The sequence below is a fragment of the Bos indicus genome, chromosome 20, assembly GCF_029378745.1.
Source record: "Bos indicus isolate NIAB-ARS_2022 breed Sahiwal x Tharparkar chromosome 20, NIAB-ARS_B.indTharparkar_mat_pri_1.0, whole genome shotgun sequence".
Lineage (NCBI taxonomy): Eukaryota > Metazoa > Chordata > Mammalia > Artiodactyla > Bovidae > Bos > Bos indicus.
This window is the reverse complement of record NC_091779.1, coordinates 65,213,585-65,229,202: the sequence shown is the minus strand read 5'-3', so window position 1 is coordinate 65,229,202 and position 15,618 is coordinate 65,213,585. Positions and strand designations below refer to the sequence as shown.

Genomic DNA, 15,618 nt, shown 5'->3' with positions numbered 1-15,618 from the left:
GGCCTGCCAGCATCCTGGGCCAGCATCCTGTGTACTTACTTGTCAGGTCTCCTTCAGCGCTTCTACATCACTTCTCTGGTGAGGTCCTTGGTTTTCTATAGCAGATGCTGGTTAGCATTTCAGAGTCGTAATCTTGAGAGCTGAAAGGGAACTGAGACATAACCTTGTCCTGGTCTGCACTTGGATGAGGGACCCAGGGCCCGAGATGCTGTTCATTTCCATGAGTTTCCATTTCTACTTATTTAAAAGAAAAGTTTCCCTGCATGAAAAATAATGCAGGAGCCATAAGTAGATCCCTTGAGGATGCAGATGGAGACTTTGGATCACGGTCAGGAATATGAGAACCGTAAGATCTGCAAAAGTTCCCTGTCCTTGGATAAGAACCTTCAGAACCAATGTAGACTGCTTAGGACGGGCGAGATCCGTGAATAGTTCTATATCTGACCTCAGTTCAGTTTAAAAATGATAAATGTTGTATTATATTAAAAGTGAAGACTTAACTCTGCTAGGCATTTTATGTATACTGGCTCATTTATCCACACAAGAGTCCTTGGAGGGAATGCTCACTCTACAGTTAATGAAAGGGAAGGTCCAGAGGTTTCATAACTTGCCCTGAAGTATTACTATACAACAAGTAGGTTTTGGAGCCTTTGGGAAGAAGCCTTAGAATCCTTGTACTAAATTGGAGGCAAGTTCCAGAGGATGCTGGACTGTGTGTGGAGAGACACTGGCAAGCGCTGAAGGAGGAACGTCCACGTCCTGGTCATGGACCATCATGGTACTGAAGCGGCCTCGTGGTGATTGCTGAGCATCAGTGGCTCAAAGGCAAAAAAGTCAGGCAAGATAACATCACATCGAACCTAATTCACAGTGGCCTCTTGTCTAGTTTTCCAGTATATTCAGCTGTTGACCTAGTTTATGTAAAACTGGATTTTGGACAAGGTATAAGTCCATCTTAAAAGACATTCAGTAAGACAGAGAAAAAATTTCATTTATAAGTCAATTTAGACTCAAAATATTCTAAGTAAGAAAGTTTATAGTAATACTTGCAAAGTATTTTCACATATATGAGAGCCCTTCAAAGTGTTTTGATTAAGTATTATTTTATTTGATAATCAAAACAATCCATTTTATCTAAGTAGAAACTAAGATGCATAATAAGAGATTCAAGTTTATACTTCCATAACAATCAGCAATAAAAAATAATAATAGCTGTCATCACCATGGTAGTAATAACAATAAGTGCATTTTTATTGCCAAGTTTAACTTCTCTAAACTACCTGAAGCAGACTTAAATCTCTGCAAGAAACACAAGAGATGTAACCATAAATAACAAAGACGCCTCCCACAAAACCTTCTTGATGAAATGTCTTTTAGAAGAACTACGCCAGATTCAGCAAATGAAAATGTTAGAAAATGTCAGGAGAAATTTTTCTCTCCGTGTGGCTTTCTTGCCACTTTGTATGGCAGAGATAACACAGTATCAGCCCACCAACCTTGTTCCCAGCAGAGATGAAAGCACCAATATAGAGATAGTCCTGGGGACAGAAAATAGGCCACATGCCCGCTGATAGAAAAGCTTCCTACCCACAGGAGTGTTTTTCCCTTGAAGTCTATTTTCTCTAATGTCAATATAAGCCTGCCAGCTTTCTCTTGGTTAGTATTTTCCCATCTCTTATTCGGCTTTTCCTTGCTATACAGGTGTGTCTCTTGTAAACAACATCTAAGTGTATGTCATGTTCTCTGATCCAAGAGTCTCTTTCTTTTAGCTGGCAAGCATAGTGCATTTATGTGTATTACAGTTATTGCTAGTCGTCTTTTGCTTTTTTAAAATCCATTATATATGTTATTTGCTTCTGTTTATTTTTCCTCTTCTCCTGTCATCTCCTGGACAAATGGAGTTTATTGAGTCTCCTTTATTCCCTCTAGTGACTCGGCAGTTAGATATCCTCGTCTTTTCTTTCAGGGATTAACGTAAAATGTGTAACATGCACGTTTCTCACCGGGTCCATTGTCGTCTCCATCTTCTTGTTGAAAAATGCAGGCCCCATGCTGTAATCCTGTCCACTGTCCTCCAACGTTGTCTAGATTTTTCTGAATTTACACTGCTCGTGTTATTCGTAGTTATCGGTATTCTGGGTTAATGGTCTCTTCACTCACCATTCTTCTGGATGTCCTGCCTTCCTCCAGATGCGCTGTTCATATTTCCATAGGATTATTCCTCTTGTAATCCTCTCCATGAGAGCCTATGTATAATATACCCCAATCAGCTTTTATATTTAAAAAGAAAAAGAAAAACAGCCTCTTTTCCTCTTTGACCAATCATTTACAATAATGTTGCTAACATTTTGAAAACATGAGTCCATATTTTCTTGGATTTTAATGTGCTGAGGAGAAATCTAGTCCAGCTGTGGTTCCTTGATAAGATGTCCTTTCTCTACTTTTGTAGAACTTGCTCTTTGTCCTGGCAATAGATTCTTGTATTGAGGAAGAGGCTTACTTTTCTTTTACCTTGATGGGACTCAGTGCCTCATCTCGACTGCTGCTACTAAGTCACTTCAGTCGTGTCTGACTCTGTGTGACCCCATAGACGGCAGCCCACCAGGCTCCGCCGTCCCTGGGATTCTCCAGGCAAGAACACTGGAGTGGGTTGCCATTTCCTTCTCCAATGCATGAAAGTGAAAAGTGAAAGTGAAGTCACTCAGTCGTGTCTGACTCTCAGAGACCCCACGGACTGCAGCTTACCAGGCTCCTCCATCCATGGGATTTTCCAGGCAGGAGTACTGGAGTGGGGTGCCATTGCCTTCTCCAGAGCTCATATTCTGTTCCAGGTCCATGACGTCGTTGTCCCATATTTCCCTGTATTTTGCCTTTTTCTCAGTCTATTTTTTCTCACGCTTTCATTACAAGTATGTTCATTCTTTCTATTGTACCTCCTGTGCCTCAACTGCATACGTTTTATCTCTATATTTCTGTGCTATTTTACGGGTTGTCTCCTTAAAGGTAACTCTTCAGCATAACTATTGAGTATTTAATCTCAATTTCTACATGTTTGTCACTAAAGAGTCTCTGGAACTCATTTATAAAGTAAAGCTGTTACTTTCTCTTAACTGCTTATCATTATGAACTCTAATCCATGGGGTTTTAAAATTTAACCTTATTTTATAGACTACTTCAGATTGATTTGCGAATCTTATGATACTTATTCTATTTTCTGTTATTTCTGTTGATTCTTCCTTGGACGGCCCATTGTCTTCTGCAGCTCATAGTGCGAGCATGCGTGCTTATTCGTGTCTGATTCTTAGCAACCCCATGGACTGTGGCCCGCCAGACTCCTCTGTCCATGGTATTTTCCAGGCAATAGTACTGGAGTGGGTTCCCATTTCCTTCTCCAAGGGATCTTCCCAACCTTGGAATCGAACCCGTGTCTCTTTCACCTCCTACTTTGGCAGGCAGAGTCTTTACCACTGTGCCACCTGGGAAGCCCCTTATGTAACTCAACGTTCTTGTTTGTTGTGAGACCGTGTCCAGTAGGGACTGCCCCTCCCACTGGCGTGTGCACCGCATCCTGCAGTTCGATGTGTCATCATAAGTAGCATTGTTCTTGCTGCAGCCACAGCCCCAAGACCTTTCTCTGGTTTTTGGTCTGATCAGTAACCACTCACCTTGAGATTCTCATTATGAAGCAGATGATGTGATTTCAAAACCAACACCCGTATTTAGAGTCTGAGTTCGCATTGGAAGTTTATTTATACTTTCTTGGTCTAGAGTTTGGACTTTCTAGACCTCTCCACTTGGAGAGAATACCCTTCTGAGGCTTCTGGTTTTATTTAGCAGTCTTGGTCCCAGCTGCCCACCTGTTGCAGACCCAAGACAACATCTTTTCCCTGTGGGCATCAAAAGCCCAGCCCATTGATGCTCAGTTCCAGGACACTCTGGGGCCAATCCCACGGTCTCCATCCTTCTATCAGTAGCCTCCTTCTTTGTTTTACACCCCTAGGAATTCCTCTCTGGGTCCACTGTTAAGACAGTGAGCTTTTGCAGTGAGAATCTGTTGAGTTCTATTTGCTGAATTCTGGGGTGCCTCTGGGAATGCAAGGATTGTGATGGGAATTCCCTGGTGGTCCAGTGATTAGGACTCAGTGCTTTCGCTGCTGAGAACCTGGGTTTGATCCCTGGAAAGGGAACCAAATCCCACAAGTTGTGCAGTGTGGCAAACACACACACACACATATGAGTTGTGAGGTGGCTCCACCAGGTCTCCAAGTGGCCAGAGACAAGCATTTAGGCAAAGAGAACACGATGAAGGCAATGGCACCCACTCCAGCACTCTTACCTGGAAAACCCCATGGATGGAGGAGCCTGGTGGGTTACAGTCCATGGGGTCGCAAAGAGTCAGACACAACTGAGTGACTTCACTTCACTAACATGATGTAGATGGTGCTGTGAGGGCCACCCAGTGGATGAATAACAGAGGAATATGGCTCAGCCAAGGCATGTGAGAGAAACAGGATGATTTTGTAAAATATTTGTTGTTGTTCAGTCACTAAGTCATGTCCAACTCTGACCCCATGGACTGCAGTGTACCAGGCTCATCTGTCTGCCAGTATCTCCCAGAGTTTGCTCAAATTCATGTCTATTGAGTCGGTGATGCCATCCCACCTCCTCATCCTCTGTCATCCCCCTTCTCCTTTTGCCTTCAGTCTTTCCCAGCCTCAGAACTAAAAGCCTGTGGGAAGTCCAAGTACAATTAGATAATTAAAGTAGACACATCAGTCTCTGTGACACCAAATGTATGAAGTAATTATTGCTGCATGACAGTGAGAGTCCTTGCCCAATTAAAATGCCACGGTAGGCGTCCCTTTAGACAAATACACAAAAGTGCGTGTTTACATGACTAACTTCACCATGGTTTTCAGACAAGAGCAGTTCTATTTTTTAATGATAAAAGTTTGTTACCGAACCACTGTGATATATTTAAAACTTTCTGAAACGTCTCTCACTTTATTACATTTCACTTTATATAAGTGGAGACTTCTTTGCGGGTACTTCGTCGTTATCTTCCTCCTCTTCTTCCTGCAGTGTCTTTATAGTTCAGGATCTGTATCCCCATCACCACCATCTACGTCCTTGCCCTTGTCACCAGCAGTGTTACCAGTTTCCATGTTTCAGAACAGTTGTATTTACTTTGCCTCGATTTGATGAAGGGATGAAAAGATAGGGGCAGCTGCCTGCCTCTATGACCTGGAGAACAATGAGTATATGATATAACAGGTTAAAGAACGATTGCATGTGAGGGCTTGGAGGCGCACAGGAAGACTCAACAGAGACGGAAATGAACCCACTTCATTCTGAACCTGGTGTCTGGGGCCCAGTGCGCACCAAACCCGTGCATCTTTAGTGAGCAGCTTCAAGGAGATCGCTCTTTGCAGGACTGAATAGGACCGTGGCAGATTTCCAGGACAGTCTGCGGTGTATTCAGGAGGCAAACAGAGGCAGCAGTTTCTAGGGCCAGCACTGTGTCACTTTGCCCAGAGCGTCACAGGAGCAGAAAAACGTGTGTGTGTGCCCACATCTGCTTCAGCACATGCCTAGTGCATGGGCAGAACGTGACAGAGTCCCATCAGCTGGCATGTTTGGCAATATCATCACCATGCATTGCTCCAAAAATTCAAACAGTCATTTTTAAAATTTTACAGTTTCAACAATATGTTTGTGTAATAACTAGATATTTTACTTAATTGACTGTGACATGGAATCTGAGCTAGAGTTAAACACTCTCTTGAAATAGCAGTTTTGTGTTTTCTGCTCTTAAGATTTTTATTATCATATCTATTGACAGTTTCTGTGTACAGACACAAAAGCATCCATTTTAATAATTTTCTTTTAAATAAAAACCCTAATCCTAGTCAATTAGGATGCAAATACATAAATATTGTCATTTGCCAGGATCCAGCCAAATGCATCATCTTCTATTTTAATATGAGCTGGATGACTATGATATTCTTTTGAATCTCTGCTCTTTACACTCTGTTATAGCTTCTCCTCTGGAATGCAGATCTGACTCTGGTCTATGGTATTGTTGTTGTTCTGTCACTAAGTTCTGTGACTCTGCAACCCCATGGACTGCGGCACACCAGGCTTCCCTGTCCTTCACCATCTCCCAGAGCTTGTTCACACTCATGTCCGAGTCAGTGATGCCATCCAACCATCTCATCTTCTGTCGTCCCCTTCTCCTCCTGCCTTCAATCTTTCCCAGCATCAAGGTTTTTTCCAAGGAGTCGGCTCTTCCCATCAGGTGGCAAGGTATTGGAGTTTCAGCTTCAGCATCAGTCCTTCCAGTGAATATTCAGAACTGACTTCCTTTAGGACGGACTGGTTGGATCTCCTTGCAGTCCAAGGGACTCTCAAGAGTCTTCTCCAACACCAGAGTTCAAAAGTACTGTGGCTTATTAATATTATTCAGTGTAGGTATTAATATTATTAATTATATTAATAATTTATTAATAATTATATTTATAAATATATTACAAATATATATTTATAAATATATTATGTTTATAATAATTATTAATTAATTATAATATTATTCAGTGTGGTATTAATATTATTCAGTGTAGGATGTGCTAGAAGGATAATGATACACTTTCAGGTGAGCGTCCTCCAGCTGTGTCATCCTGAATGATACCACATGTCCACAGCATTGAAGGGCCTCTCTTCAGACAACAGATTTAAGGACATCACCAGCCCCCATCCGAACCATGCTTTGGAGAAGAAACTTAAGGCATAAATCTGGCTCCCCCTGACTTGCTAACAGGAAGACGCTCTGCAGAGCCTGGCCGCTAGCCTGAGGTTCAGCCCCTGGAGCCCAGGGCAGCACTGGCTCATCCCTCCAGACAGGCTGTAGGAGAAACCAGAGGAGGTCCCAGGAGACTCTGCCCAAAGAATGAGCCCTGGGATTCCACACCACAGGGGGTTAGATGCTGTAGACAAATGTTCTGCATCTCTTTATACCAGGAGCTGGACGGGAAAAAAAAACTATAGTAGAAAGAAGAGAAAAAAGTGTTTTTTACATTCATCTAGGGTTTTCCAGGTGGTGCTAGTGGTAAAGAACCCCCGTGCCAATGCAGGAGATGTAAAAGACACAGGTTCGATCCCTGGGTTGGGAAGATCCCCTGGAGGAGGGCAGGACAACCCACTCCAGTATTCTTTCCTGGAGAATCCCGTAGGCAGAGAAGCCTGGTGGTTTATAGTCCATGGGGTCACAAAGAGTTGGACAAGACTGAAGCGACTTCACACGCATGCAGATATAAAGCAAACAGATTTTTAGTCCCTGAAATGTTCCTGAGAAATATGTTTTCTTCACAAATAGAGGAGAAACTAACACATACGTCTTGTTTTGGGCACCTTATGAAGCTCATTTAAATCTCTTAAAAAACCAAAGAGGCAGATACTATTGCTATTCTTATTTCAGAGAGGAAAATACCGAGGCCAGAGAAGGTCAGTAACTTGCACAAAGTTTCACAGCCGTGGGGGGCTTGATGCCGCAGCCGCAGGGCTGATGACCTTTCTAACCATCTCTCATCCCGTAGTGTACATGGGTGCTTGCTCAGTCACGTCCATCATGTCCGACTCTTTTGCAACCCTGTGGACTGTAGCCCACCAGGCTCCTTTGGCCTTGGACTTCTCCAGGCAAGGATCCTAGAGTGGGTTACCATTCCCTTCTCCAGGGGATCTGCTCGACCCAGGGATCAAGCCCATGTGTCCTGCATTTGCAGGCGGATTCTTTATCAACTGCACCACCTGGAAAGGCAACACAGCAAAGCGGGCAGAATTAACACCACTGAACTCCGCACTTAAAGATGGTTAGGAGCTCTTTGCAGGGCAGGAACAGAGACACGGACTTACAGATCAGACGTGGACACAGCGGGGGAAGGGGAGGGTGGGGCGAATTGGGAGAGCAGCACTGACGTATGTGCATGACCACGTGTGAAGTGATAGCAGGTGGGAAGCAGCTGTCTAGTACAGGGAGCCCAACTCAGTGCCGGAGAAGGCGGTGGCGCCCCACTCCAGTGCTCTCGCCCGGACAATCCCACGGACGGAGGGGTCTGGTGGGCTGCAGTCCATGGGGTCGCGAAGAGACAGACACGACTGAGCGACTTCACTTTCACTTTTCCCTTTCACGCATTGGAGAAGGAAATGGCAACTCACTCCAGTGTTCTTGCCTGGAGAATCCCAGGGACGGGGGAGCCTGGTGGGCTGCCGTCTACGGGGTCGCACAGAGTCGGACATGACGAAGTGACTTAGCAGCAGCAGCAGCAGCAACTCAGTGCTCTGTGATGACCTAGAGGGGTGGGATGGATGAAGTGGGAGGGAAGCTCAAGAGGGAGGGGTTATAAGTATGCATATAGCTGATTCATCTTGTTTGTTGTATGGCAGAAACCTACACAGCGTTGTAAAGCGATTATACTCCAATTTTTTTAAAAGCCCTAAGAATGTTAAAAAAAAAAAAAAAAAAAAACAGTTAAGAGGGTAAATTTTATCTTATGTATTTTAACACAATTAAAAATAGTATTTTTATAATAAAAAGTAGAGCTTCTCCACGTGGGGGAAGCCCTCTCAGGACAGGATGAGGTATAGCCATCACCACAATCACAGCGGAGAGCGCTGGGTTTCATCTTCACAGGGACAGGTTCCAAACTATCGTATTGTGTGGTCCAGATGAACTCTTCAGATTAGCTGCACGTTGGGCTGTTTTCTACACAAATCACCTGAATTTCTGAAAACAGCTTCCTCACAGCTGTGATCTGAGACCCAACACATCCGCCAGAGTCGTTTAATTGACTGGCATATTTTTCCTTCACCAGAAGAATTTTTAAACATAATTTCAGATCTCTCTTAAAGGACATAGAAGCGTGTCGTAGTATGTCATAGAAATTTAGTGAATTTGTTCCCAGCTTGTAAGAAGAATGCCGACATGGTCTACTGGTCTCGTGTGTGAAGAAGATCGGTGCATCTCGTGTTGTAAACATCCTTGAGAAACTTGAGAAAAATACGTAAAATAGCAACGCGTTTCTTTTTCTCTCCGCTCTTAGCAATGCAGCAAGAAAGCATCTGCTTCTCTCCTGTGGCTTTTAAAGTCATCGGGCATCATCGCCAACCGGCCCTGGCCTCGGATCTCCCTGACGGTCATCACCACGGCCATCATATTGACCATGGCCGTGTTCAATATGGTGAGTCATGGCCCGGACGTGCTGTCCATCTCGTGGGATTTGGTCCATCTTGTGGCATTTTGAAACCTTCCCCATAGCTCCTTCGGCGACACCCACTGCTGCCTGTTTAAATTCAACATCCAACCGCTTTGCATAGGGGAAAGGTGCTTCCTGGGGAGGCCCCAGGGAGGGAGGGAGATTCCTTCCAGCAGCTTCCCACCCCCTAGCTCGTCCTGACTCCAGCTACGGAAATGCCACTGAATGTTAGCAGGCTAATCACCAGGAAGACCAGAATCAGCAAATTAGAGAGGCTGCAGTGGGAAAGGGGTGCTGCTCTGGGCTTTAAAGGGCCTGATTTCAGACATCACCATCACTCCCACCTTAACCAGCTGGGCGGTTTTGGAGAATTTTCATTAAAAGCTTCCACAGGCTCCACTTCACTTCTCATGAGAAAGCTGAGACTTTCTCAGTGAGAACTGACACTTCTCTGCTAAGGTGGATTTTTCAGGTAAATGAAGTGATGCTCCTAGCACACTTAGGATGGCATCAGGCGTTTGGTAAGTACTGAACCAGGGGTTGCTCTTACCGTATCAATGTTTTTAGAGGTATATCCTTCAAAGCAGACATGTCACTAATCAGTGCCAATTAAGACACATCCTTTTAATTATTCTCACGTCATCACCATCGACCACCAGGCGTTCACTCAGCAAAAAAAAAAAGAAGAACATATATTGAGCATAAATATGCATGTGGTAATTCACTAGATCCTAGGAACCCAAAGCGACTTTGTCTCCCCAGAGTTTATGGCCAAGTTTAGGAAACTGACAGCTGGGTCAGAGGTTATGAGAGAGTCTGACAGTGAAAGTGTGAGGGGTGGGGGCAAGGACAGGGGAGCTGGGCCGGCAGGACGGAATTCTGAAAATGGACACAAGTAGTTTTCTCCGGATGATGGAGGGAAGATCAGGAGGGAAGACATTTAGCATCAGGACAAAGAGAGAAATGTATCCTATGAAGCAGCAAAAAGTAAGGCTGAAGAAGTAGGCAGGGACCTTGACGGTGTGCCTGAGATCTGTCCTCAGCGTCATACCATGGGTCACATGGTTTGTACGGATGCACCTGGAGATTCAGGTGAGGGTGACGCCAACTGGAAGGCGGATGGGCTGGGGTAGCAGTGGCCGGGGCGGACTGGCCCCTTCTCCTTCACTCTGCCTCGAAGTCCACCTTAAGGACACCCGGGAGGAAGGTGGCAGACAAGCACCAGCTTCCCTCCCTTCTTCCTCTTCCTGTCCATCAGGGCGGGGATAGTGTGGATTCCTGGGTGTCCTCCCGTGGGCTTAGCAGCTGTGCTGGCTCCTCCCGCTTCCCCTGACTACACAGCCCAGCTCCTGCTAGCTCCCCTGAGAAGCGCGGGCCCTAAGGTAGGTCTTCTTCCAAGGCAAGGGCCATTGAGGGGTGTCCCTGCGACTCCTGTTTCCTTGGTACACACCTGCTGAGCCTCAGAGCTCAGCTTGCAAAGAGGCTGCCCCCAGCTGGGCCTGTGCAGTAAGAACTGATGGTGTCTGTTGGGAGAAAGGGCTCTGCAGTCAAGTCCATGCAGACGGAAGACTTCCCAAGGACCAGCTGGCCCTTGGTCTTGGGTTCCTGTGTGGTGTTGTCCTGCTGTGTCACGTTCACCATGGCAATTCCACCATCCCAGCCCTCCCCCCGGACTTCTCCCAGCCCATCTCCCCTCTCCCTGAACATGCACAGCATCCAAGGCCGTCTTCCTGCGCCAAGGGTGATGACACCGTGCCCCAGGGATGGAGACCCTCTCTTCTAGATCTCAAGCATCCTTGGATCATGACAGCACTTATTTCTAACAAAGGCATCATCAGGACTGACCAGGGAAGAGCTGGGACATGGTACCTGGTCTGGACAGGAAAATCCCTCTGGAGTAGGAGAACGATCCTACTCCAGAGGGATTTCAGATCTTAAGGGCTGGAGGGGATGTTGGCCACCATCAGCCTGAGGCTTGTGTTCATGAGGCGTCCCCACAACCGCCTGAGGGCTCTCTGCGTGATGACCCAAGGAGAGTGTAACTGTGGCCCCAGGATGGTCAGCAGAGTTGGGGGTGGGGGTGGCCTCCTGGTGAGGATCGTGAGATGCAGAACTGAACACTAGCCTTTCCCAGAAGAGCCCTTCAGCAAGTGGATTACTATCTGCTGCACTCCAGCCTTCCCACATGGGCAGTATCACTGGCTATGGCATGTTCGTGAATACATCACCACAGAGGAATGCGGACAGAGACACGGGGGGTGGCGGGAGCCTTGGAGAAACAGGGGCGTTTCCTAAAGCGGGTTCCTCATGCTGGACTTCGTAGCAAGCCTGTGTGCGTTAGTCCTGCTGCTCTGGGAGCCAGCTTTCTGGGAGAAAGTGCCAGCCAGCTCCAGGAAGAGCTTGGTAAAGTGAGCTGTGGGGGAACAGCTTGAAAAGAGTGGACTTCACCATGAAAAGGGGTGGCGCAGGGAGAAGCAGAGCATCCTTGAAGGATAGCACTAGCTAGAGCTTTGGGGGGTTCTGATACACCAAGTGTGTGTCCTGTGGCCCCCAGCCCTTATCATTAGGCTTCTTCATCCCTTTGGAGGGCTTCCCTGATGGCTCATTGAGTAAAGAATCTACCTACCAGTGCAGGAGGCACAGAAGACCCAGGTTTGATCCCTGGGTCGGGAAGATCCCCTGGAGAAGGGAATGGTAACCCACTCCAGTATTTTCACCTGGAGAATCCCACATACAGAGGAGTCTGGTGCGTTACAGTCCAAAGGGTCACCAAGAGTCAGACACAACTGAGTGACTAAACACAGCACACATCCCTTCAAAGTGTATTCACTCACGTGTGCGCTCACCTGTGCACGCATCCTGAAAGTTGACACAGCATTTAACACAACATCACACACCTAATGGTGAGGTCTTTTTTTTTTTTTTCTTGCATCCCAGGAAAGCACCTTTTATACAAGGAAGGGCCATTCCACAGTTACTAAATGAGAGAGGAATGAATGAATGAAAACTTTTTTTTATGAAATCCAGTTTGATATTATAAAACCAGGATTCATCACCTAATTTTTAAAAGGCAGAATTGAAATGGGAAACAAATCTGATGTGAAAGCTGGTTGTATTTCTCCTAGGATAATTAGTGATTGACAGGCAGTTCAGTCACTGTCTATAAATGTTTGATGAGCTCTGACTCTTTGGGACCCTATGGACTGTAGCCCACAAAATTCCTCTGTCCATGAAATTTTCCAGGCAAGAATACCGGAGTGGGTTGCCGTGTCCTCCTCCAGGGAATCTTCCCCACCCAGGGATAGAACCTGGGTCTCCTGCATTGCAGGCAGATTCTTTACCGTCTGAGCCACCAGGAAGCCACCGATTAACACATTTTTACAGTAACTGCTGGGAAGATCCCCTGGAGAAGGGAACAGCTACCCACTCCAGTATTCTGGCCTGGAGAATTCCATGGACTGTACAGTCCATGGGGTCGCAAAGAGTTGGACACAACTGAGCGACTTTCACTTTCACAGTAACTGCAATCCCTTTGGAGTGAAGAAATGCATTTTCTGTACCCAAAATATGTCTTCCAGTGTCATTTTCCTTCCTCAAAAAGAAAGAAGTGCATTGCCAAGTGCAGTAGAGAAGTCTATGGAAGGCACAATAAAAGTCTGATGGATCAACTTTGAGAAAGAATGAAATGAGGCTCAGCTCACTGGGCTGCCTCCTATAGGACTAGAGCCTTGGAGCAAGGAAAAGACTTAAGTTACTTGTTCCTGTCCATTATTTTTCTCAATTCCTGATGGATTTAGTGGTTCTTCCCCATCCAGAGGCTCTTATTTTTGTTTCAAGGAAATATCACAAAACAGTACAAAATCCAATATTGGGTAGAGAGAAGAAATACTTTCCCTAGTTAGTGGGTTTTCTTATCATGTCTTATTCATCATGGGAAGGACTGGTCCATCAAGTGCCCTCTCTGATCACATCTGATGACTTACAGAGAAATGTTCTCCAGCTACTAGATCCTCAGCCACATGAATTTTGACTGCATAAGGCAGACACAAGGTCCAGTGTTCCCAGGCCCACTGCAGGGTGCTGTGACTGCCCTGGGGTCACACACATCCCCAGGGGGTGCCAGGCAAGGGAAGTGGGCTCCAGGACCCTCATTCACATTCAGGAAAGATGGCTTCTCCCACTGGGGAGGCGGGTACCAGTCTTTACCTTTATGTGGTCAGATGCTCTCAGAAGTAAGTCTGTGTTTTTTTTTCCCTAGCCCCACTTGAAAAATCTCCTTCCTAGGGAGACTACTATTTAATGCAGTAGAGCTTTTAAACTTATCCTGGTACTTTTTTTAAGAATACAGTTTCTAGACTAACAGCCCTATTCCCAAGTTGTTCAGTTCAGTTCAGTTGCTCAGTTGTGTCCGACCCTTTGCAACCCCATGAATCGCAGCACGCCAGGCCTCCTTATCCATCACCAACACCCGGAGTTCACCCAAACTCATGTCTATTGAGTCGATGATGCCATCCAGCCATCTCATCCTCTGTCTTCCCCTTCTCCTCCTGCCCCCAATCCCTCCCAGCATCAGAGTCTTTTCCAATGAGTCCACTCCTCACATGAGGTGGCCAAAGTATTGGAGTTTCAGCTTTAGCATCAGTCCTTCCAAAGAAATCCCAGGGCTGATCTCCTTCAGAATGGACTGGTTGGATCTCCTTGAAGTCCAAGGGACTCTCAAGAGTCTTCTCCAACACCACAGTTCAAAAGCATCGATTCTTCAGTGCTCAGCTTTCTTCACAGTCCAACTTTCACATCCATACATGACCACTGGAAAAAACCATAGCCTTGACTAGATGGACCTTTGTTGGCAAAGTAACGTCTCTGCTTTTGAATATGCTATCTAGGTTGGCCGTAACTTTCCTTCCAAGGAGTAAACATCTTTTGATTTCATGGCTGCAGTCACCATCTGCAGTGATTTTGGAGCCCAAAAAAAGAAAGTCAGCAACTGTTTTCACTGTTTCCCCATCCATTTCCCATGAAGTGATGGGACCGGATACCATGATCTTCGTTTTCTGAATGCTGAGCTTTAAGCCAACTTTTTCACTCTCCTCTTTCACTTTCATCAAGAGGCCTTTTAGTTCCTCTTCACTTTCTGCCTTAAGGGTGGTGTCATCTGCATATCTGAGGTTACTGATATTTCTCTTGGGTATCTTGATTCCAGCTTGTGCTTCTTCCAGCCCAGCGTTTCTCATGATGTACTCTGCATATTGCTATTTGTTAGCAGTGATTAACCCAGTGAAGCTAATCCAGGCTCTGGACTAACATTCCAAGGGGAAGAGCAGCTCTTTTGTTCAGGGGAGGGGCTGCCTTCCTGAGCAAGCTTTCCTTAAGGCACTGGGTGTGCGCATACTCAGTCACTCAGTCGTGTCCACCTCTTTGCAACCTCATGAAATGTAGCCCACCAGGCTTCTCTGTCCATGGGATTCTCCAGGCAAGAATACTGGAGTGGGTAGCCATTTCTTCCTCCAGAGGATCTTCCTGACCCAGGAAAGGATCCCATGTCTCCTGCATATCCTGCATTGGCAGTTGGGGTCTTTACCACTGAGCCACCTGGGAAGCCCTAAGTCACTGGGAAGAAGATGGACTTCTGTTCACGGAAGGTCATCATTTTAAAGTCACAGCACATTCAGAGCCTCTTCTGTGGTTCCTGTGATGTTGGAGTGTTCTTTTAGGGTAAAGGAAAAAATGCTTTCCTTTCTTCCCTTTCTCCCCCGTCTTTTTCTGTTTTCAGTGCTTGTTGTTTTTCCTTTGGGGAAACTATGTGTAACAGAGTTTATCATTTTAACCGTGGTTGAGTGTACATTCAGGGGCATTCAGTATATCTGCAGTTTTGTGCTCCCCTCACCCTATCCATTTCCAGAACTTTGTCATCGTCTCACACAGAAGCTCTGTTCCCGCGAACAACGACTTCCCCTCACCCCCAGCTCCTGGTAACGTCTACTCTGCTTTCTGCCACGATGAACTTGCCCACCCTAGAAAACCTAATACACATGAGATACCTGCTGTTAGTCTCTTTGTGTCTGGCTCATCCCACTTCAGATAACATGTTTAAGGTTCTCATTTTCTCTTTGATGCCGAGTCCCTTCACAGCAGGGAAAAACTCCCGGTTTGCCCTGGATTTTTCCAGCCGGTGGTAAACAGCCCTTATTAAACTGCTTTTCTGTCACCCCTTGCCATCACCTTTCCCTTGGGGGAGAGAGAGAAGCCGCAGGGGTGATGTGAGGACTGAGACCCCCCGCCAGCTCTCTCTGCTCCTGACTGTGTGGACGGGCCCCTTCATGCTGAGCCTCCATGTGGATCTTCAGTCACTAATGTTTCTCCTGAGCTG

At 46.0% G+C, this 15,618-nt stretch overlaps 1 protein-coding gene across 1 annotated transcript in view; it reads left to right on the top strand.

Annotated features, from left to right (window-relative positions):
* Positions 1–15,618, top strand: part of ADCY2 (adenylate cyclase 2) — a 452,864-nt gene that overhangs the window by 371,689 nt on the left and 65,557 nt on the right. Inside the window, exon 16 of the mRNA XM_070774872.1 lies at positions 9,096–9,233. Coding sequence (XP_070630973.1) covers positions 9,096–9,233 — 138 coding nt within the window. The remainder of the gene's footprint in view (positions 1–9,095; positions 9,234–15,618) is intronic.